This window comes from Megascapheus bottae, chromosome 10 (assembly GCF_031878675.1).
Source record: "Megascapheus bottae isolate mThoBot1 chromosome 10, mThoBot2.hap1, whole genome shotgun sequence".
Lineage (NCBI taxonomy): Eukaryota > Metazoa > Chordata > Mammalia > Rodentia > Geomyidae > Megascapheus > Megascapheus bottae.
This window is the reverse complement of record NC_143518.1, coordinates 14,234,414-14,260,077: the sequence shown is the minus strand read 5'-3', so window position 1 is coordinate 14,260,077 and position 25,664 is coordinate 14,234,414. Positions and strand designations below refer to the sequence as shown.

Below are 25,664 nucleotides of genomic sequence, written 5' to 3'. Positions count from 1 at the left end.
ACTTCCCTCAACAGCCCCCTCCCTCAGGCCATTGACTGGAGATTGACAGGCAGGCTACCTAAGACCCAGCATCCCACCAAGGGAGGCAGGGCTGTCCCAACTCCCACCCAACCAACGGGCTCAACTCCCAGCCTTCTGACTGGAGGCTGACAGGCGGGCTGACCCTAAGACTCAGCACCCCACTAGGGGAGGCAGAGCTGTCCCAGCTCCCACCCGCCCACCAGGCTCCTCTCCCAGGCCACTGGATCTGAAGAGTGGAGGGCACTGGGACCCTGCCTTACAACGGCGGGTAGGGTGTGCGGGAAAATAGGAGCCAGCATCTGTCCCCCTCAATTCTTGAGCTGGGCCTCCTAAAGCTGGGAATCCTGAGCAAGACAGCACCATAGGGCCCCCCACAGTCACAGACTCTCTGACAAAGCAGTGGAAACACAGCAGGGTTCTGAAGGGCTGACCAGCAGCTAAGCTTGCCTTCTGAGAATCAAAAAGGCACAGCTCCGCCCTTGGAGCCCATGTCCTCAGCTGGGCCCCACCCCTGGGAACAGAGCTGTCTCCTGCTGGTCCTGCTGAGAACCCCTGGAAACTCTCAAACCACAGACCATTGGCTGGGGGCCGCCCCTGGAAGCAGCACAGGAAAACGTCTGCCCAGCACGCTCAGGCTGAAGCTCACAGATCCATCCCATGGTCCACTATGAGGCCACTGGTTGGGTTAAGAGCTAGTCGTGAAGCAACACATAAGTTTTATTCTATTACTTTCCAAACTTTGTACTCAAATACGCTATCTACTTACCAACTTAGGTCAGTTATCCTTACACTATACCTTTTTTTCATCACTACAATATTCTTACACTCCGACATTAATCCTCTTGTACCTCCCCTGACCTCTCTCATTCTATTTTTTATCTCTGGTCCTCTGCTCATCTCTCAACCCTTATAATGCATGGATCTACACTTGACGGCTGTGGAGCAATACTGTATATCTAGGTGTTTAATTATTCTCTAGGCTCAGAGGGACATACAGACAATAGAGATTGGATTGAGAGACTTATTGTTTTGGTTATAAATCGCTTATCAGTGGTTGTATTAGACTGGTCTGTAAGTACACAAAAAGAGTGATAACACCAATCAAAAATTGTGAACGTCTAGTGTCTGACAGCTACAGAGGTCTAGGTTCGTTATATCTGAAAAACTATAATCGTGTTTAGTATTAATCTTGTTCCCATTTTCAAATGGGCAGAACAAGAAACTCAAGAAAAATGTCAAATCAAGAAACAACATCCCCCACCCCCCTCACCCAATGTAAACAGCCAATGGAACAGTCACTGGCAAACCTAGAGGAGAGTCTTCCAAATGCTATACAAATGCAATTGATAAACATCATTAATGAAAAATGTGAAAATATAAAGAAAGAGATAAGGGAGGAAGCCATAGCTAACCAAGAGGAAACGATAAACAAGGTGATAAGTGAAAAAGAAGAAGCCATAAAGGAGGCCATAATAAAGGTTTTTCAAAGAAAGATGGATGAATTCATAGAATTCACAAATAAAAAAGTGACCAAACTCCAGCAAATGTCCAAAGAAAATAAAGCTACTGAGCTAACCACTCAAATGGAAATCAAGGAGCTAAAGAAATCCATACATGATCTAAAAGAAGAGATGCAAGGCATCAAAAATGAGCAATTAGAAGCAAGGGAGATGAAAAATAAAGTAGATAGCTTTGATAGCAGGTTAGACAATGCAGAAGAAAGAATTTCCGGAGCTGAAGATAATTTAATTATTATAGAGAAAGAACAGAAATGAATCAATCTAGGAAATATGAGAGAGTGCTTCAGGAGGTCCAAGATACAATTAGGAAGCCTAATTTAAGGCTAATTGGTATTGAGGAGGGTCTGAAGAAAGAGGTCAATGGTATTGGAAATATACTTCAGGGAATCATCTCAGAGAATTTCCCAAATATCCACAAGGGCAGGCCCATCCAGTAAAAGAAGCTTTTAGAACCCCAAACAGACCTGACCAGAAAAGAACATCCCATGGCCACATTGTAATCTGAACTGGATCAATAGAAACCAAAGAAAGTATCCTAAAGGCAGCCAGGGAAAAGGGATCAGTAACTTATAAAGGCAAACCAATCAGAATAACCCCAGATTTCTCAGCAGAGACTATGCAAGCAAAAAGAGATTTGAAGGATATATGTCATGTTCTGAAGTCAAAAAACTACCAGCCAAGAATAATGTACCCAACTTAGCTCTCATTCATAACTGAGGGAACAATAAAAACATTCCATTCCAGGGAAAAGCTGCAACAATATGTCGCAACAAAACCAACAATACAGAGAATTCTCAAAGATGTTCTATACATAGAAAACCAAAATAAATGCAATATAGGGAAAGAAATGGCACCTAAACATCATACCATCTAAGGACCACAAGCACTGTCAAGACACAGGCCCTAATAAAAGCTTTTAAAAATGGTAGGAACTAATAAATATCAATCAATCCTAACTCTCAATATCAATGGACTTAACTCCCAATTAAATGGCATAGACTGTCTAGTTGGATCAAAAAACAAGAGCCATCATTCTGCTGTCTTCAAGAGACACATGTTACCCAAAAAAACAATCATCTTTTGAAAGTGAGAGGTTGGAATAAACTCTATCAAGCTAACGGCCCCCATAAACAGGCTGGAGTTGCCATCCTCATATCAGATGAAATAGACTTCAAACTAAAATTAGTAAGAAAAGACAAAGAAGGTTACTACATACTAGTAAAGGGATCTTTCCTCCAGGAAGACATAACGATCCTAAATATTTGCACACCCAATCCCAGAGCTCTGAACTTCAACAAGCAAACTTTACTTACACTGAAACCATATATAGATCGAAACACAGTGATTGTCGGTGACTTTAACACACCACTCTCACCTATGGACAGATCAACAAGGCAAAAACTCAACAGAGAAACCTTAGAACTGAACAACTATATAGACCAACTAGATCTAACAGACATCTGCAGAATATTCCACCCAGCAACAACACAATATTCGTTTTCCTCAGCAGCACATGGGACATTTTCCAAAATAGATCACATCTTAGGCCATAAAACAAACCTGGACAGATTCAGAAACACTGAAATTATTCCCTGCACGCTCTCAGACCAGAAAGGCATCAAATTGGATCTGAACACACATCTCCACCAACGAAAACCCTGTAACTCATGGAGACTGAACAATACATTGTTGAATCACCAATGGGTCATCGAAGAGATCAGAAAAGAAATCCAAGAGTTCATGAAATTTAACAATAAGGAGCACACAAAATACCAGCTCCTTTGGGACACAGCAAAGGCAATACTCAGAGTAAAATTTAATGTGCTGAGTGCCTACAACGACAAGTTGGAAAAATCGTAAACCATCAAGTTAATGTCTCACCTTAAGCTCCTGGAGAAAGAGCAACAAACCAAACTTAATCCCACTAGAAGGAAGCAAATTATTCAAATCAAAGCAGAATTAAATGAATTGGATCCAAAAAAACTATAGAAAGAATCAACAAAACAAGGAGTTGGTTCCTTGAAAGAATTAACAAAATTGACAAACCTTTAGTAAATCTTACATAAAAAAGAAGAGAGCATACCGACATAAACAAAATCGCAGACGAAAATGGTAACATTACGACAAAAATTACCAAGATCCAGAATATCATGAGGGAATACTTCTCAAACCTTTACGCCAACAAATGTGAGAATCTAGAAGAAATGGATGAATTCCTAGCAAATATGAACATACCCACAATGAACCAAGAAGAACTAACCCAACTCAACAGGCCTATTTCAAGCTCTGAAATAGAAATGGCAATAAGAGAACTTCCACCTAAGAAAAGCCCAGGGCCAGATGGATTCACAGCTGAATTCTATAAGGTCTTCAAAGCTGAGATCACACCAATACTCCTCAAGCTCTTCAACGAAATTGAAAATGAAGGTTCTTTACCAAACTCATTCTATGAAGCCAGTATAACCCTCATCCCCAAACCAAACAGAGATTCATCAAAGAAAGAGAACTATAGACCTATTTCTTTGATGAACATTGATGCAAAACTTCTCAACAAAATACTGGCCAACCGTCTACAACAACTCATCATATAATTGTCAAAACAGCTTTGTACTGGCATAAGAACAGGCCTGAAGACCAATGGAATAGAACTGAGGACCCAGATATTAATATGTGGGCATATAAATCTCTGTTATTCTTCCTGTGGTGAGAAATGTAAGGAGGCTAATCACAGCTCAGAATGACATTAGCAAAAAGTAACAACATATCTCACAAATAATCAATGAAAAAGAGAGCTGAATTTCTAAGTTCCAAATTCATATAGATACAAATAAAAATAAAAATAAGGAAACAACAACAACTACACAAAACACCAGAAAGTGTAAAAAAAGGAGAAAATTTTATCTTGGTTTTTAGGCAGTATAACGAGGAAACTGGATAAAATGAAACAGTATTAGAATATTTGTGAAGAGAACCGTATAGTTATATGAGGGAAAGTACCTTTAAATTTTGTTCTACCTTGTTATTTATTTCTTAAAATTTATTTCTCTCAAACAGTGTTAAGGGTCAAAGGTGACCCATATATTTTAATTTTCCCTTTAAAATATACTTTGTAGTCCAAATATAAAATATAAAGCCCTAAATTTAAATCTACAAACACACACATAAAACATATATTGGCTGATTAAAACTGTTCATTTATTGCTGACAAATGATATCAGCTCCCTTGAAAAAAACAATTAATCTTGGATTATTGTTTACCTAACAAACTGTATTGTGCCACACACAGAAGAAATTATACGTGTGTATGCAGTTATTAACTACGGACACTTTTGAAGGTGCAAAAGTTAATATGAAGCCAGTAGCTAATCTTGTTTACCAATAATAAAAAATGTAGGCAAGGCAAACTTTAATTTTGGCATTGTGTTCAACCTCTCCGCAAACTTTTCCCCAAAAAAATACTGGAACAAAAGCCAAAAGATAGGCTTTGAACTTGATGCAAAGTGTACGAACTATATTTCAATACAACCCTTCGATGCTGAAGTATTCACACAATTCATGGATACCAAAGTTAACATTCTGCAGTTTCATTCAGCAGAAAGCATGGTGTCTCTACTTACATAGTGTAAAGGCATTCAAACAGGCGCTTATGACTCTCAACCTTGCCAAATTTCACAGGTGCTGCTGGCAAAGAATGTCCAATAGTCTGCCTCTCCCCCCTTGCAAAAAACAAAACAAAACAAAACAAATCTCTATTCACAAAGAGAGGGAAAACTTACAGTTTTTAAAAAACCTTTGAAGCCAATTCAGTTTGGAAATTGAGCAGTTGTACCTCCTCCTAACAAGAGGTGCAGTGTGACGGACACATTGATGGTCTTATGAATATTCTTGACCTGCAATCCTTCCTTTTAGCATTTTAATGCCATGTTTCTTTACAAGAGGCCTGCTTTTCACAGTTGTCTCTATTTAAATACATCTTACAGTGTATCTCATTTGTTTTTACTAATGAAAATGTCAAATTCAATCAATTTGTCTCATGAAAATTTTGCTGCTACAATGATTTGATGCCTTGTACGTAATGAAATGATCCCTTGTTTTTCATAGACATTAATTGTTAAAACTCTCAAGTATTTTTCTGTCAATGAAGGTGATTTTGCATTAAGAATTTAAATATAGTCATTCTTGAATGCAGCTCAGGTTTGGAAGTTTTATCCACACTGAGGCCCAAAGGAAGGTGTAGAATAAGGGCTCCTGTCTAGTTCATCAACTATTATTTTCTCATGTGATAACATTTTAAAATACTAAATATTTAAACCATACTTCCCTTTGTTGGTAAAACAGAACAACCCATCTTAGAGAGTTGTTAACAGAATATAATTTATGAAAATATCATAAAGTCATAAAGTAAGCATTTTATATAAAAGGTAAATGATAGAAAAGGAAAAAAATAAAATGATCTTTTCCAAAACATAATACAGAATAAATGCATTTTTTTGTCTGCCTTGGGGCTTTAATTCAGGGCCTGGGTAGTGTCCTGAGTTTTTAGCTCAAGACTGTTGCTCTATCCCTTGAGTCACAGCGCCACTTCAGGTTTTCTGGTGGTTAAAAGATAAAAGTTTTTAGGCTTCCAAAGTTATATAGCAAACACCAATTTTTAAAAAATGAACAAAATTCAAAAGAATTATTTCAAATGTATTTATAAGTTATGCTGTGTGGGTCATAATTGAATGGACCTCTAAGATATTGAAACAAAAGCCATATAACGAATGATTGCTGTCCTTAAGGTGCTATGTTATCTCTCATCTCTTTTGCTGTTCCTTTGTTATCTCATATTGTCACAATATCTCACTTTGTTATCTGATATATTGGATACATTTGTATTTGGTTACTTGAAATTGGACAGGAAAGGGGGGAAAACCAAGAGGAGGGGTGGGGGGTAGGGTAATGGGGACCAAGACATGTGGAAGGGTATCAATGTATGTGAAATAATGCACCTTCTATCTGGCAAATATCATGTAACCCTTTTATTGAATACAATAAAAATATAAAAAAAATAAAATTTTAATTTGAAATTGATAATTAATGTATCTGGGAAAATTATTGAATTATGATATGTAAGGAAGTACTATTTTCACCCATTTACTCAGAAAGCAAGTATGTAATAAAAGTACAAGCATAAAAATTAAAGCAGAAAATAAAACTCAGCAGAAAATATTTACTAGAATATAATATATGATGAATTCATATATCTGAAATTATGAAATTATGCATTATAAATAATACAGTATATTATCACATTATGTTATATATAATTATATTATATTATAGCTGCATATAATAATTATCTGTATTTAATATGTCTCTATATTATAATTACATATATTAATAACATAAACTTCTTGAGTTTAGTGATCATGACATATAAAATGTATAGTGATTTGAGGGAGATTTGTAATTGTTATACTAGATTTCAAAAAACAGCCTCTCAAGAACATCCTTATATTTGGAAAGTGGAACTGCCAAGTAAAATTTAGAGCAGAATACTAAAATATTCCTGAAGTTAAATTTAATCTATCAAATAAAAGCTCATCAGAAATAGATTCAGGAATAGACTTTATACAAAATCAAACAGCCTTTCTGTACAAAAGATACTGTTCAGAAGTCTGCTTCAGTAATGGATAAGGTTTTCTTAAAGGGAGAATAAAATTATTACTCTTCTTTCTCAAGTTTTTAGTGTTTTGGTTTGAATTTTCTGTGGTACCTGAGCCCAGGAAGCAGAAGACAGGGAGGTAAGCAACCTCCATTGTTTTTTTAAGATAAAATTGGGTTTGGAAGACCTTTGTACTGTTATTAAGCTCTGAACTCAGGACTTCAAATGCTTCTTGTGCTTGTCTTTTTACCACCTGAGTCACTCCTCCAGCCCCAATTTGGTCATTACTTTTGAGATCGAACCCTATGAACTTTTCTGTCAGGGCTCACTTCAAATCTATGACAATGTCACAGAAATACACATCACCTTGAAATGGAGGAGGATTGAAGTTGGGAGTCAATACCTTTTTTGCTTATTGTAGAGTTTGCAGTTAGAGGAGTGGTTGATTCACTTTGTGTCACATTACTTTTAGCATGCTTGGAACTGCTCATTAGCAGTCCCTATTCCTCTTTGGTTCAACTTGCTGAAGCTCAGAGAGATCACAGACAGAGAAGATAGATTGGAAGAAATCGAGAAAATGGAAAGTGAGTCAGTCCGGAAGAGAAAAACTCACGTGTTTCTTGCAAGTATTCTTCAAAATAACCAAGACAAGGAAACAAATGATGAATGAACAAAGAAAATGATACATTTAAACAGACGGAATGTAATTCAGTCATACAGAGAATGACATTCTATTATTTTTTTCAGTGAAAAAAATGAATAAGTGAAAAAAAATTTAGTCACAGAATTAAGGATAGCACATAAAAATACTCATGTGAATCTGAAAATGATAATAGTATGGAAAGTGACAGCAGAATGTGGTTAATAGAAAATGGCAAATAGGAAAGGTGAGAAAAATGGAACTTTCTTAAGTCTAAATGGAAGCAAGACATTTGACTATGACACTGAAGAGTGTATATTATCTATATATGAAAATTAATGTATAAGGTTAAAATAATCTGCCATACATTTCAAAATGGCAAAAAAAAAGATTTTGAAAGGTTTCATAAAGAAATCATACGTTTGGAGAGTTTTTGTGTTTAACTTGATTTTAACATTAACAATGTGTACATATACCAAAGTTCAATCTAAAAATAAGTGCTATTATAAATAAATAAATTACATTCATCTACACTAATGCATGTACATTCTACCGAGGCATACTACATCCTCTTTTTGGTGTATTTTTGACACAGCATTTCAATCTCCTAAAATAGCATGTAATTTGTTATTTATTTACTTTCTTTTTTTAAAAAAATATTAATGCCAACTGTATAGAGTAAGCCAATGAAAATGGTACTGTACATCAATTTGTTTTTTGCCAGTCCTGGGGCTTGAACTCAGTGCCTGTGCACTGTCCTTAGGGTTTCCTCAAGGCTAGCACTCTACCACTTGAACCACAACACCACTTCCAGTTTTTTCTATGTATGTGGTAATGAGGAATTGAACCCGGATCTTCAAGCATGCTGGGCAAGCACTCTACCACTAGGCCAAACTCCTGGCCCTGTGTACTGTTTTTAAAAATGATAAACATATTTACAGGTTCTAAATATTTTTTTTAATTTTTACTTTTAAAATTATAAAATTTAGCTTGATTCTCTGTCCCCAAAGTTATTTCTATATTTTTATAAATTTATATTTTAATTATCCTCAAGTGGTTATATAAAGAGGGTTCAAAAAAACATGTCAGTTTGTGAACACAACATTCTCATTAAGGTTACCCTTACTTTAGCTAGAATTTGAACTTTGCCTTTGGATTTTGTTTTATGAAAGGATTCATTTGGAGAATATAAGTAAACTTTTAACCAAGAAAACATTTCATTTTTTAAAAATTGAACCCTGAATTTTCTCTTAAATATTTAATTCTACTCAATTACAGAGGACATATTTAATCTCATAAAAACTTTTTCTATGAGGATATTCATTTCATCTTCCAACATAGTGTTAGTCCCTTGTCTTGGGCTGGTATTACCTCAGCATTTTCCATAATTATAATACAAATAGCTAAATACATATGATTTTATTTAGTCGTTTTTAGTATTAATTACTGATCAGCAGCATTATCATTATCCATAAAAATATTTTTATTTTAATAAAGATTAGCAGGAAGGTAGACAGAATACTTATAGATTATATTACTTTTATTTATTTAAATGGAAATACATTTCGTGATGGTGACCACTTTAAAATTATGTCTTTTTAAAATACTTTTTCCTATTTAGATTGCTTATTATTTCTAGATATTTTCACTGCTATTACATTAAATTAATCGTCCATGATTAACTTAATATGATATTAAAGGATTTTAGTGAAAAATATTCACTTGTAGAAAATAATTTGCAAGATTTTCATTTACTAGGAAACATATGTAAATGTATTTAAAATATTTTATTATATCCAAAATAGTTTTGTCTTTGCAGTACTTGCTTCTATTCATATACTTACTCAGCTTTCTTGTTCTACATTTCAAATTTTTCCTCTTGTCTGACATTTTGCTGGTTGGCTGCAGATGGAGACTTGCAGACTTCCCAACCAAGGGTAGTTTCAACCCCAAGCCTCACTTATATATAAAATCAGAAGGAAGTTGATTTGAGATCAGTTTCAGCTAAAAGTTCAAACAATATCTCTTAATGAAGCAATTTAGTCTTAGTGGTATAATGCCTGTCATCCTAGCTATTCACAAGTCAAGGACTGAAAGATGAGGCAGAGATTGGCCATGAGAAAAATGCAAAACACTTATCAGAAAAAAAATACTAAAATCGACAATTTAGGGAACATGTCTCTAGTGGTAGAGTATTTGTCAAGCAAATAGAAGGTTGTTTTTGAAACTCAACAGGGCTAAATTTGTGGCATGGGGTTGTAACATATATATGTGTGTGTGTGTGTGTGTGTGTGTGTGTGTGTGTGTGTGTGTGTATGTCTGTCTATCATCTTATCTTCTTTATTTCTCTCTTTCTCACTCAGATATCAGTTTCTTCCTTTTGTAAATTTTGTATTTCTGTGTATTTTTATATCCAGGCTCCTTATATTGCATTTCTTTTCTTTTTTCTTTACATTTCCTTTATTTATTTTTTATTGTATTTTATGTCAGGTTAATGTATAGAGGGGTTACAGTTACAGTCGTCAGGTAATGGGTACATTACTTCTTAAACATACATATCCCCTTCTGAGGTTTTTCTCCTATTTTCCCTCCTCCAATCCCTTCCTAATCTTGTTTTCCCCTTCTATTTCCTGTTTCAAATAAACAAATAATATGCATATAAAATATATCAGGTAACAAAGTCAGATGCCGTAACATGAGATAAACAATTAGGTAAAAAAAGACAAAAGAAATAACTTCTCATAGTACATTAAGAATAATAATCACAAAGAGAAAACTTTTGTTTCCTTACCCCGGAGTTCGTTTTGCTTAGCCTCATCTTGTATTAGTGCACACTTGGTAGGAATGTAAACTTGTTCACTCTAGTATGGTGATTCCTCAAATTTATAGTTTATTTCTATAGCTTCCTATTTGTTCACAGTATTGGATCATTTTTTAATAATTTAATTGTGTCCATCAATTCAGTTTTCTATAAATCTTTTGATACCCTTTCTCATGTCTTGGTTCCCATTTCCCTTCCCCCACCCCCACCCATCATCTTGTTTTCCCCACTTCCTTATCCAATTTCAAATAACCAAATACAAATATATACAATATATCAGATAACAAAGTGAGATACTGTAACAATATGAGATAACCAAGGGACAGCAAAAGAGATGAGAGATAACATAGTACCTTAAGAACATAATCCTTCATTATATGGTTTATGTTTCTATATCCTAGAGATCCTTTCATTTAGCGTCCTACTATATGGCCTTTTGTATCAAGATTTTGCTCTATTGCAAATCTCTGCTAGGAGAGCCCAAGGTTTCTACTGATTATGACAAATGAGGGAAACCATTGAGCCTAAGTTCCTTTGAGTCTGGCTTACTTCACTTAATATGAGTTTTTCTAAGTCTTCCCATTTCCTAACAAATGGGGCAATGTCATTCTTTCTGACAGCAGCATAGAATTCCACTGTGTACAAATACCACATCTTGTTGATCCACTCATCAACTGAGGGACATCTAGGTTGGTTCCATATCTTTGCTATGGTGAATAGTGCTACAATGAACATTGTTGTGCTAGTGGATTTAGTATGTCCTTGTTTCTGGATGATTGGGTAAATGCCAAGTAGTGGAATTGCTGGGTCATAGGGGAGCTCTATGTTTAGTCTTTTGAGGAACTGCCATACTGCTTTCCATAGTGGTTGAACGAGTTTTCACTCCCACCAACAGTGTAGTAGTGATCCCTCCTGGCCACATCCCCTCCAGCATCTGTTGTTATTAGTTCTCTTGATCCTGGCCATTCTAACCAGAGTGAGGTGGAATCTTAGAGTTGTTTTGATTTGCATTTCTTTTATGACCAGAGATGTTGAGCATTTCTAGATGTGTCTATAGGCCATTTTTGTTTCTTCTTCAGAGAAGACTCTCTTTAAGTCTTTGCCCCATTTTTTAATGGAATGGTTGTTACTTTGGAGATTAGTTTTGGAGTGATTCAATTTTTTGAGCTGTTGATATATTTTAGATATAAGGCCTTTGTCTGTTGTATGGCTGGTGAAGATCTTCTCCCACTCTGTAGGCTTCCTAATTAGTTTACTAGCTATGTCCTTTGCCATACAAAAGCTCTGCAGTTTAATGCAGTTCCACTTATCCAGCCTTTCTCTACTTTGTTGTGATTCTTGGTCCTTATTAAGAAAGTTTCGACCTGTGCCAAGGAGGTCTAGTGTATCTCCTATTCCTTCTTGTAAAGTGTGTCAGCTTTTACCTCCAGGTCTTTGATCCATTTGGAGTTAATTCTAGTGCAGGGTGACAAAGAAGGATCCAACTTTAGTTTTCTGCAGGTGCTTAACTAGTTCTGCCAACACCACTTGTTTAAGAGGCTGTCTTTCTTCCATTCTATTTTTTTGGCTCCCTTGTCAAAGATTAGGTGGCCATAGTTCTGTGGTTTAATATCTGGGTCCTCAGTTCTATTCCATTGGTCTTCAGACCTGTTCTTGTCCGGCCGCAATTTTTAAATGTTACAACATATTTATTTTCTCAAAGGTTTTGCTTCCTGATTCTGCTACATATGACCCATTTTTTCATAAGGTTAACAGCCTCTTAAAAATCTTTGTGATGAGGTATTCACTTGGGCTGAGAGCTTTCCCTAATGATCATGGCAAAACTCATGATTTTTCTCAAAATAAATTGTTATTCTTAATGTATTATGTTTTTCTCTCTTCTTTGTGCTGCCCTTTGGTTACTCACATATTGTTACAATATCCCACTTTGTCACCTGGTATATCATACAGATGTTGACTTGTTTATTTGAAATAGGAGGGGATAAATGAGGGGGTAAGGGAAGGGAAATCTGGACAAAAACGCGTATTTTGTGCAGCAATGTGTGAGAAGTAATGCACCTTCTATCTGGCGAATATAACTGTAACCCCTATATACATTAAAACGTTTTAAAAAACCAAAGTTCTGAAACCATCAACTGAGTAATGATAAGAAAATTGTTTTAATTATCTAAACTTCTGTATCTTCAAGCATAAAATTTGGGTAATGAAGCTACTGGAATATTCTTTTAAAAGAAGAGACATGGCTTACTCACTTGGTACAGGGTTTGACAGGAATAAATAGCAAGGACTCTTTAAGTGGGGAGTCTAGTCCAGGATAATCAACTTCCATCATGTTTGTCTGTAGCTGTGCATCAAGGATCTGACTCTTGAATGTTCCACTATTTGCTATTTAGATTTCTTATGTGAGTGGGATTAATTGTAAATTGTATAATATATCGATCAGCCTTGCTTTCATCTCTACCTGTTATCTACTGCACACACATACACACACACACACACACAAGCACACACACTCACATACACACACTTACAATTGCCACGTATTCCTGTCTATTGTGTAATTGAATATCTTTAGGTATTGTTGCACTTTGTTTCATTTCAATGACAGTCTAATGAAGGTTATAAAATCATTGAAAAATCACTCTATACCAAATCATGCATTCCTTTCAAGTTTTAAGTATGTAATTTAAGACTATGCATGAATTTATGTTTATAGTTTGTGTGTAGTTTAGAGAGTGTAGTTTTTATGAAAGTACAGATGAACAGATATATACATATATAGTACTTTAAAAATCGTTAAGCTTTCTCAGTAGTTTGTTTTATATTTCTTGCTGCTTACTTTCCTACTTGTATGAACTAATTTTATTTTTGTTCAATAGAAGGAATTACCTCAGACTTGATCTTTTTTGTTCCCTTTGAAATACCTACATGAAATCTTCCCGCTGGGTTTAATAGAACAGCCACAACAAACTGACCTTCATTTTCTCCCGTGTTCTTTTGTCACCTCAATGTTCTTTAGTGTGGCTCTATTTGTTGCTGTCTGAAGTGCATCTCGATTGTGAGATAGAGGATTTTTATTTCAGTTGGCATTGATTTTTGAAATGTATTCATTCACTTTATAACTTGTGGTGCCAGTCTTAAATGGAGTTCTTCAAAGGGCTTTGTGGGAGTATAGGTGTTGGTAATATTCATTTTTACCTTCTTGATTCATAGAGACATTTACTTTTAGACGATAGTGTTTTGGTTTAGTAATCAAGAAAAATAAGATGATTTCAGTTATAATTCAACTTTATGACTTGATACAGATACTTTTGTGCATACAAACATACATGCACAGGAAGAAATAATAAAAAAAGTAATTAAGAAAGAATATTTTCATGTTTTGTATTGTAAGGGTTGTAAAACATTTTATGATGGTTAGAATTTCCAGAATATATCTACCCTGTGTTACCAAGATAAGGACTACATAAATATTACTGCAACACATATGATTTTTTACTCCATCATATTGAGAAAATATTCAAAGATTGACCTAATCTTTGGTCTTTAGTGCAACATCAATTTTGTTTAATATTAGGTAATTTACAGTGGAAAAAATAATATAGTATCCATATTTTTGTCTAGTGGATGACTCGACAAACTAAGTTCTACATATCTTAAATACACAAAAAATTGGCAATATTATTATAAGGTTATTTCAATATAATGAGATAAAATAAACCTAGTTATGTTCCTTGTTTTCATACAGAGTTTTATTGTTTTACAAGAAATTTCAAAATACTATCAAATAAGTGAGTCAACTACTCCAGCACTCTGGTCTTTCCCCTTACGGTGTTTTTTTTTTTTTCCCCCCCCCCCCCAGTCATGGGGACTAAACTCAGGGCCTGAGCACTGTCTTTGGGCTTTCTCAAGGCTAAAGATCTACAACTTAAGCCACAGCACCACTTCTGGCTTTTTTTCTATTAATATGGTCTTTGTGCATGCTAGACAAGCATTCTTACCACTAGGCCAAACTCCTGGCCCTTTCACAGTGTTTTTAAATGGATAGTCGTCAAGAAAAATGGCAGTGACTGTATTTCTGAATTTTGAGATATGATTCTGCTTGTATATGGAGAACAATATCATTTACAACTTTATAATTTTTAGACAATTGAAAAGATCCTAAGCTGGATTGATGCAGCTTAGGCAAACACTGAAATGAAAAATGTCAGAGTTAAAGATTATTAAAATAAATGTGACAATGTATGTTTTCAGTAATTTCTAGGACTCTGATGACTGAGAACCATACAAGGACAAAGTTGAGCAGTGTCCGCATGTACATGAGACAGCAATTTAAAGAGTTATATGTAAAGGATTATATGTTAAGAATTGTATGTCAAGGCAGCCAAAGCACTGTGAAACAGATTGAATGCAGTCCTCGAGGAAAGTCCCTTAGACTCTTACCTTGACCACCAAAAAGCCAGAAGTGGAGCTGTGATTCAAGTGGTAGAGCTAGCCTTGTGGAAACATGTTCAGGGATAATGCATGGACTCTGAGTTTAAGCCCAAGCACTGGAAATAAAAAAAAAAAAATCACACCCAAATATAAATTTGTTGAAAGGGGCATAGTTTTAGTTAGCAGCCAGCTGAAATTTAAAGGATTTTTGAGTAGGAATGAAGTAGAAATATTATAGTGAATTTTGTAGTACATTTTTGTAGCATGTACACCAAAATCTGGGCTTCATTAAGAGCTGAGTTCAGTCTGGGAATGGCTTAGAGGTGGAGTCTAGCTTGCATGAAGCCCTGGGATCCATTCTTCACTACCACAGAAACAGAAAAAGCCAGTAGTGTCACTCTGTTCAAGTGGTAAAGTGTTAGGCTTGAGAAAAAGATGTTCTTCTATTAAGTGTAAGGAAATGAATATTATAAGTTCTTTATATATTTTCACATAAAACTGCTTCCTGCAAAAGTATTTTGTGTTAATGGGTAAGGGCTATTTTCAATTAAATGATAGACTCTATAATATTAAAGGTCAGAAACCATCCAACAAGGTCTCCTTATTGATTAAAATGTAGGTTTAGCTACAGTAATATCAAAAGGCAGTGATTTAAACTGGATTTTTATTTCCCTACAAACTAACAATACAAACTCATAATCCAACAGAAGCTTAGTAGCATCAACAAATTTGTCTCTCCTTCTTAGCAAGTATCTGTCCAGTACAACTTTCAATTCTAGCCAGCATAATTTTTATGGAAATGGCATGCTTTATTTTTTCTTGAAAGATGTATTTTTAAAATTTCATGCACCTCTTCCATATGGAGCCATTTGGCCAGAATTATTCAGATGTTCACCCAGAATGCAGGGGAAGCCTTAAAGCATAAAGTAGCATGTGCAGAAATGAAGCCAGAGATTTATTGTTAAAGGAAAAGAAGATGCAAAGAACAATTACTCATCTGCCTTTACTAAGTCCCTATGACATGCTAGGAAGGGCATTATCAAAGAATAGTCCAGCTAATCATGTGTACATGGACTGCTGTTATCAAAAATTCATTATAACATTATATCAGATCTAGGTACTGGGGGGTTTAAACCTTACAGGAAGAATCTGTATATGAAGAAGAAACTTATCACTAAAGCTATGCATTTCCTATTTGCAATAAGATGATGCATTTCAATGGTTTTTTAAAATGCTTTTAACTCATATGCATTGACATAAAATTAATTATAATCAAATCATTTCCCCTCAACAGGAGTCCTAATAAAAATGTTCCCAGAGGAATATGGAAAGACATGTTAAAATAAATTGTTCATGATAGGGAAGTGCAAACTTAGGAGAACCATAAATTAATTAAACTTCACTGCTGTGGATGTGTTTTTAAAAATAAAATTCTACACTATAACTTCATATTGTACTTTAATAAAACCCTAATGATCAAGCAGCATAGAGAAAAGGGAAAAGAAAGAAAAAAAAGTGGGAAAGATACTGGCAATATGGCTCAAAGGGTAGAGCTCAGGGAAAATGCCTAGAGCCGCAGTTCAAGCCCCATGACTGAAAAAAAAATGGGAAAGAAAGTAAGAGAGATGGAAAGAAGGAAGGAAGGAAGGAAAGAAGGAAGGAAGGAAAGAAAGAAGGGAGATAGGGAGAGAGGGAAAGAGAAAGGGAGGAAACAAGGGAAGGAGGGAGGGAGGAAGGGAGGGAAAAAGGCTGGACAATATGGTTCAAGTGTTTAAGCTTCTCAGAAAGTTGAGATCTGAGGATATCCATCCTGGGCTGGAAACTCCTCGAGAACTTATCTTAAATTAACCCAAAAAGATGAAGGAGAACTATAGTTGAAGTGTTAGAACAATAGCCTTGATTATAGCAAAGGTTAAAGGACAGTGGTCAGGTCCTGAATTCAAGCCCCAGTACTGGTGCACATGCATATGTGTGCATGCGCACATGCAGGCACACATAAACACACACACACACACACACACACACACACACACACACACACACACACTGAGAAAAATTTTTTTTTAATGAAGGACTTGAGAATGCTAACAAAATGGTACAATGAAATGAGAATAAACAAGTAAATATCAAAGTCATTTAAATATTTAAGTGAATATCAATTAAACTGACAAAAGTTTAACTTGAGAGAGAGTTCTGTCATTGTGGCCGATGGAAATAGGAAATGTAAAACAAACCTTAAAAAAATATATCAGTTACTAAAACACACATATCACTTGAAGGTATACTCAAGATAATAGAAAACTCAGTCCAGAAAGTATAGGGATGGTGATAATATTCAATGTACAGTTGTGAAAATTAAATCAGAGATATGAGGAGATAGGTTGCTTGGCAGAGATGGACATATTATGAAAGAAGTAGAATTGATTATAATTTATTGAACTAAAATTTATATGTTTATTTAAAACCCCTTTGTTTAACCACTTAAAGATAACAAAAATTGAATAAAGACATCATCCATAATACTTTTACGTGGAAAAGCAGATGTGCTTCCAATAATGTGATAAAGAAAAAGCGGGTTATATTTATACTACCAAGAGTACTGATAGTACAGTAACAATGAAAATGAAAGAAATACTCCAAGTGAATGAAAACAGTCACAAAAACTAAATATTACATGTCTCCATTACATGATACATCCAGAATAATTAAATTGATTGAGACAAATAGTAGATGTCACAAATCTATACGGATAAATAGCCTGAGGACAGATGGAAATTATGATACTTGATTTTGTGGAAGATGGAAAAAATTCTCAACTATGGTTGTAGAGATGGTTACACAAAATTTTGAGTATACTAATCCAATGATAAAAATGTCCATAAATTATTTGTAAGTGGAATTTTTATGCCCTATTAATCTTCTGGATTTTAGGAAATAAATTTATAAAGATAGATTTCTCCTCCTTATGATTTAAACATCAAGTCAAAATTCAAGCATTTTGTAGCTGAAATCTTGGTACAAATACTTTTTTGTTATAATTCACTATCTTTTCCTTCAGCTTTGTTTTTGATGTATTTTTATCCAAGCCTCAAGGAGAAATGTACAAAAAAATTTACTGCATTTTTTATACTTGCTGCAAGTTAAAGAATCAAATCTAAGCCCTGCTCTCAAAACAGATTCAAATACAAATAATTCAGCATAACCCCATTACTTAAAGATTAGAGTAGGTAGAAAATATCTCTTTTAGAAACCAGTGTCCACTAACATTTATAATTTTCTAAATATTGATCAGCAAATAAACCCTGAAATATTTACATATATTTATATAGAAATATATACGATATACATATATGCACATGAATGGTATATATATGTATATATATCATAAGGATAATTTTTAGTTTCCTGCTTCCTTCTTGTGCTCACAAATTTGATCACAGACAGGGCTTTGTGTGTTCTGTTTACTAAAATGCCTTTGTGTGTTCTGTTTACTAAAATGCAATTGTCAGTTGATCATCATACAAAGCAGATTACAATCATCTCCATAATGGGAAGTATAAAGGAAGCAAATTAGAGAAGTAAATATGTGCTTCCTCACCTTATAGTTGCTCTGGAAAAGATCTGAAATTTAATTTGGGGCTTAATACAAGGACTTTAAAACTAACTCTCTCTCTCTCTCTCTCTCTCTCTCTCTCTCTCTCTCTCTCTCTTTGTATATATACATGTATGTATATACATGTATAATTTGTACTTTGTGTTATATAGATTATCCTTTCTGTACTCAGAAAACATGCAGAGCACTTGGCAATAAAACCAATGGTCCAGATGTCAGCCTCCACTCAAGTCTTACCTTTGTCTTGGAAGGCTGATAAGGGGCTGTTTGTGGCATCTCTTGCTAAGGCTGAAGAGTTTGTGTACAATCCTCTGTGCCTTCAGGAAAAGTTGCTTCATGCTGTTCTCCAATTGTTCATAGCGACGCTGAAAATTAGAATCCATTGTCCACAAGTGCATTATGGCAGAAGTATTGAGGAAATAATTCATGGGCAGTCTTTTCATAAAGAACTTGAACTCATCTGAGAAAAGAAAGTTAAAGGTGAACACATTGTCATTATACAACAACTATTTCACCCATCTCCCAAGGACATCTAATATACAAAGAAAAATAAAACACAAAATAAAACAAATGCATTTTTTTTCTTTGTGAATAGCGAATTTTAGGAGGGTTATTTGAATCGGTTGTTTTCCTTTAAATAATCTTATATTTACCTTTTTAGGGATGATGAAAGCTATTTAAAGTAAACGAGCAAAATTTCATGTCAAACATTTTACTGATTAAGTTATTGAGTTAGTACCAACGCTTGAACACAGAGACCTCTACTTTCCTTTGGCTTTTTGATTCAAGACTTGTGTTCCACCCCTTGAGTTACATTTACAGTTCTAGACTTTTGCTGGATAATTGAAATAAGAGTCTCAGTAACAATTTTCCTCAGTCTAGTTTTGAACCTCAATCCTCTGTTCTCATTCCTAATGTATGAGCCAACAGTTCTCAATGTCATTTTCGTAAATCAGTTTAAATGTCATACATATCTAGGTAGAAGATGTGGCTCAGTGAATAGAGCACTAACCAATGAATGAAAGTGGCAGCTACTGAGTTCAAATCCCAGTTACTTCCCTAGAAAAAAAGAGAGAAAAGAAATTACACTACTAAATGTATTAACTTTCATTCAGACAGCAATGCACTCTCTCCTGTGTCATGTAACAGATTATAATTTGTTGCAATGTATTTAAAGCAATTACATACTAAAGACATACCAGTTTCAGTTGCGTTGCACTACACACAGAAGAAATGAATTCATAGTCATGTGTTAGTTATATATGTCTTTTGTATTGGTAGTAGTGCACTAAAATATCTAAATTGTTGCTAGAATTTCTAAAAGTAAGCCTTTAGATATATGAGATTATACAAGATGTTGATACATATTTGTGGTGCTAAATTTATTTTAGTTTAAAGAGTGGGATGCTTATAATGTACAGGTAGAACTCCTTTCATCGATAGTGACAAACATGTTTTGATAATTAAAAATTAATTCAATTGATACTGATATTCTTTCTTCTAGAGCAATTATTCTCAGTTGCCATTACTCAGTCACAAACCTAACTTGAAGACTGAAGAAAGAGAAATAAAAGAAAGCAGAAATAACAAAACTGAAGAACTTCTAAAAGCAAAAATAATATGTTGCAAAGATTTTACAGGGAGTCTCCATTTTATATGCTTGAAATCATTTTTAAATAAGCAGAGTGTAAATAATAGATGAATCTTAAAATTCTGATTTGACAGTGTTCTACATTTTGTTTGGTCCCATATGTCTCTGAAAAATTCCATGTTTTGAGTAAAGAATTCATGCATGGAAATTGGAAAGCATTCATTACATTATTGTCAGAGCAGCTGTCACTACTTTGAAAACTAATCATTCATTTTATTGTCATCTTTTACTGAACATGTTCGATAAGCCCTTATTGTGTTGTGTGAAGGCATATTTAATTATGTTCCTTTATTTTAACAGTATTGGAAAGGGCTCTTTGGTAGAAAATTATATCTGAGTTAAAGAAAAAACTTTATTAATACAAAATTCATTTGCTTTAGCGGTATTCTAGTGACTTTCTGCTGAAAATTGGAGTGTGGGATTCCTATAAAATGGGGTTATAACATGACAGTGGAGTAATTACTTCATTAGGAAGTCATTAAGAGCCACCACTGATAGCCACCCACAACATTGACAGAAAACCTGTTGTGCACAGAACATACAGATGTTTCCATCTGTGACAGCAAATAGGACAAATCTTTCATCTAATGTCTAAGAATGACTAATCAATGACATTCCATGTTTTCTGTCACTAAAACCATACATTAAATGGATGTTATTCTTTATAGAGACTAAGGGAATCGTTGAGATTACTCCTGTCCATCATTTCTCCCAATTTTACATTTGTAGACTGTATAAAATGAAATTTGAATGACACATTAGAATATTATGTAAACTTATGATTTGTAGATCTACCAAAAGAAAATAATAAAGGTAAGATACAATAGTTAGGAGCCGGGAGTTTAGTCTAGTGGTAGAGTGCTTGCCTAGCATGCACGAAGACCTGGGTTCGATTCCTTGGTACCACATGCATAGAAAAAAAAAAAGCTGGAAGTGGTGCTGAGCTCTAACCTTGAGAAACTCCAAGGACAGTGCTCAGGCCCTGAGCTAAAGCCCCAGGACTGGAAAAAAAAAAGATACAATAATTAAGGCTGTCATACAATGTTTATTTTAGAGTGATTTGCAAGACTAGGTTAAAGATAATATCTAATCATCATTTACAGATCCAAGTAAGCAATTACTAGCCATACTTGGAGAGGGGGCTGTATAGATGAATTAGTGTCATGTATAATCATTAGAAAACTACATTTCCAGGTGTTTTTTTTGTTTGTTTGTTTTGTTTTGTTTTGTTTTGTTTGCCAGTCCTGGGGTTGAATTCAGAGCCTGGGCACTGTCCTTGGACACTTTATGCTCAAGGCTAGCACTCTATCCCTTGCGCTATAGTGCCACTTCCAGCTTTTTCTGTGTATGTGGTATCAAGGAATCAAACACAGTGCTTTGTGCACATGAAGCGAGCACTCTTCCATGAGGCTATGCTCCGGCCCCAGAGATGTTTTTTCTTTCTTTCTTTTTTTTTTTAACTGTACATCATCTGAGTCTTTTTACAAAGCAAAGATATTGGGAAACAAAAATAACAGAAATAACAAAGATAATGTACTAATAAATATCTATGCTAGAAGGAATTCAATTTCAGTTTTCATAAAAAAAATTGTAATTCAGCCGAGCGAATGGCTCACACCTGTAATCCTAGCTACTCAGGAGGCTGAGATCTGAGGATCAAGGTTGAAAGCCAGCCTGAGCACAAAAGAACCTGAGACTCTTATCTCCAATTAACTTCTAGAAAACAGAAGTGAGGCTTGGCTCAAGGGTAGGGTGGTAGATTTGAGCTGAAGAGCTCAGGGACAGCACCCAGGCCCAGAGTTCAAGCCTCAAGATCACCCTCCCCCACCCCACACACATACAAACCTAATTCACAGGAAGCAAGTAATAATACAGAGTAATTTTTTCATATTAATAAATTCTATGGAGGCAAAGAAAATTAGGCTGTAAGAAAACTTTCCAAAAAGTCTTTAAGTAGAATCACCACATTAGCTTTGGAATATTAATATTTCTTCACTAAAAGGCAATGGCTTCTTTTTAATTGCTGAGCAAGGTATGTTTCTTTTCTTTTCTTTCCTTTAATAGAAAGTTTACTTATTACTCGTTACCAAATTAGCTAATTCAGAAACTAATCATTCTGCTTCTACCTCCTCCTACTCCCTGTTTTCCCTCCCTCCCTTGATTCCTCTAACTCTGGGCCACCTTTTCTCAAAATACTCTTCAGTGCTTTAAAAATTAACTCAATTACATTTCTAATATTATTTTAATGCAAATGTAATTGAAAACCTTATTTGAATTCTGCATATAATCTTTGTTTTCTTAATTTCATTGTATTGAAATAAGTTCTTCGAATTACTGTTTGTTCTATGGCAAAACTGCCCTGATTTCACCTGATCTCCTCTTCAGTCTTGTGTTTACACAATGCTATTAGGTATTTAGTTCTGAATATACTTTGTACTCATACTTTGCAGTTGAATAAGATGGATAAATGTGGGGAAAAGTTGAGGTAGATCAGGTATTTATATTTTTATCCTGACTAGCAATTTGGATGTATCCATCTGTCCAACCATATGAAAACAGTTAATGAGCATTATTGACAATGTAGTTATAAATATTCAGTCTGTATTTAGATTTTTTCCAATGTTTCTCTCTTACTTTGAGAATACATACTTTAAGAAAAGAGGAAAACAGCACAATTTATTATGTTGAATACTTTTTCACTCCCTCCCTCCTTACTTTTTCCTCTCTCTCTCTCTCTCTCTCTCTCTCTCTCTCTCTCTCTCTCTCTCTCTCTCTCTCTCTCTCTCTTTTTCTGACATAATAGGGTTTGAAATCAGGACTTTACACTTCCCAAGCAGCTGATCTAAACCGTGTGCCACATTTTCATTTTGCTATCTTGTGTTATAAATTCACCTAAATAGTCAACATAGTGACTGTCACCATGGATAAATATAGCCAGGAAGGATTGAGAGAAATAAACAGGTGCCTATATGTTTTATCTTAAATCATGTGAATGGTTATAATTGATGCAATTTAAATCACACTGGAAGTAATTATAAAAATGTCTAAATATTGACTGATTGTGCATACAATATCTTATGTTTCAAAGAGTCAGGAAAATAATTCCAATTTACAACAGTCTGAAAGTAATTTTCATTATGACAGCATACAAATAATCTTCCTATCATACAATAAATACTGAAATTACCTGAAGAACATGTAACGATAGGTAAAGAATTAAGACATAAAGCACTTAAGATAAAAAGAAAAATATTTGAAATAGGATAGGGAAGGGGGGAAAACAAGATGAAGGGTGGGGTGGGGGGAGAAAAATGGGGACCAAAACATGACAAAAGGTATCAATGTTTGTGAAGTAATGTACCTTTTATATGGTGAATATAATTACACTAATTACAATAAAAATTATATGAAAAAAGAAAAAGAGAAAACAAGGCATACATAGGAATATATACAGAATTATGCAACTATTTATTTTAAACAACTCCTGATTTCAAATTTATAAGCCATATTTTCGAACTCACCTCTCCTGCATTTATATGTGTGTGTGTGTGTGAAACCAAGGTGTTGGAACAAAGGTTATCGTAAAACTTGGGTAAAAGTAAGTTCTATAAGCAATATGTTAATAGTGATATCTTACTTTGCTTATATTGAATGGGGATGATCTATACATGAATACATAATATGTTGTTTCTTTGGTTCAATTTCCTTACTATAAGTTTTCTTTATGGTTGTAACTCTAGTCTACCATAGGCTTGGATTTACATTAAGTTCAACATATAATTATAATTATAATCAAAATTTTATTTGTGAGGTAGAATTTTAATGCTTTTTATTTATTTATTTGCAACTGTAAGGTTTGAACTAATGGATCATATTGCTAAGCAATTTTCTTATCACTTCAGCTGTACAATCTTGAACTTTGTCCATAGCTTCATCTTCTAATCACAGTTTCCAGATGGAGTTACAGATATGAGCTACTTCACCTGGCCTTCAATAAAACTTAATTGGACATATTTTTAGGACCTGCTTAGATTTCTGTTTAGTTCTAGTGTCATGTATTTAGTGGATAATTTATATATTTGATTTTTTTCGTTCTTTTTTTTTTCTTTTGTGGGTCATGGGGCTTGAGCTCAGTCTGGGCACTGTCCTGAGCTCTTCAGCTCAAGGCTACCGCCTTACCCTTGAGCCAAGCCCCACTTCCTGTTTTCTACATGTTACTGTGAGATAAGAATCTCAGATCGTTCTGTGCATAGCTCTATTTTGAACCTTGATCCTCAGATCTCCGCCTCCTGAGTAGTTAAGATTACAGGCATGAGCCACTGCATCCAGCTTAAATATTGATTTTTATTAGCACACATTAGCTTTACAAAGGGAGAATTTCAATATTATACACATATTAACCAAAAGTAGAATATATTATTGGCATCTGTCTTCATTTTGTGTATGTATTCTTTGCACGAAGCCATTTTCTCCTGCAATCATTTCACAATCATTTTGAAATTCAGGAAAGACCAAACTGGTCAGTAAAATCTTTTAATAAAGGCTATAGGGAAACTGCTCCTAAAGGAAACAATAATAGAGCCTCTGTAGGAAAAAAACCACATTACAGGCAAGGATGACTTACTAGTTGTCACCAAAGTGCTCTCCTCAACATTCACAGAACTTCTGAAAAATGATCAACCAAGCCATCTCAATGCCTGGGATGATGGAATGCTTATGTGTATCTTTATCATTGTTTAAATCTATACCTAATTTTTTTTGTTAATGAACTTTTATTCATGTAAATGCACTGAATCCTGGCTGACATGCTCAGTTTGCCCGTTCCCTCTAGATGACTGAAGTACATCTCACAGCAAATATCTCTATGCCCTTCACCTGTTGTATAGTTCAGTATAGTAGGTGACTGGCCTGACATGATATGGTACCCCTGATATGGGGCTTGCTGCCTAAAACTGGTTTCCTAAATGAAATCTGTACAATCCTTATTTCCCCAGGGCCCATGTTGCTACAGAATTAGCTGTCATCTTAAACTATTTTAAGTATTTTTATTCGTCCAGACATCTCTCCTTAAGGTACTGTTGTAATTATAAAAAATTCTAGCAATCCCTTCTAGATCAGGTTCTTAACAACAGTAGAGTTTATTTCAATATAGCATTGCTGCATTTAGCGATGATGAATCCTTACTGAGTAAGTTATATTTTGTATTGTCTAGTGTCTGGTAACTATGCACCTTCAGAGGATATTTCTTTGCCCTTTTGGGTAATTTTGGATACGGAACATTATCCTTTAATGAATTTCTTATCACTGAACTAAGAAT

At 34.7% G+C, this 25,664-nt stretch overlaps 1 protein-coding gene across 2 annotated transcripts in view; it reads right to left on the bottom strand.

The window, feature by feature from the left end:
* Positions 1-25,664, bottom strand: part of Brinp3 (BMP/retinoic acid inducible neural specific 3) — a 357,146-nt gene that overhangs the window by 50,256 nt on the left and 281,226 nt on the right. For both annotated transcript variants that reach the window (XM_090340206.1, XM_090340205.1), the window contains exon 7: positions 18,934-19,156. In XM_090340206.1, the coding sequence (XP_090196332.1) occupies positions 18,934-19,156 (223 nt within the window). The remainder of the gene's footprint in view (positions 1-18,933; positions 19,157-25,664) is intronic.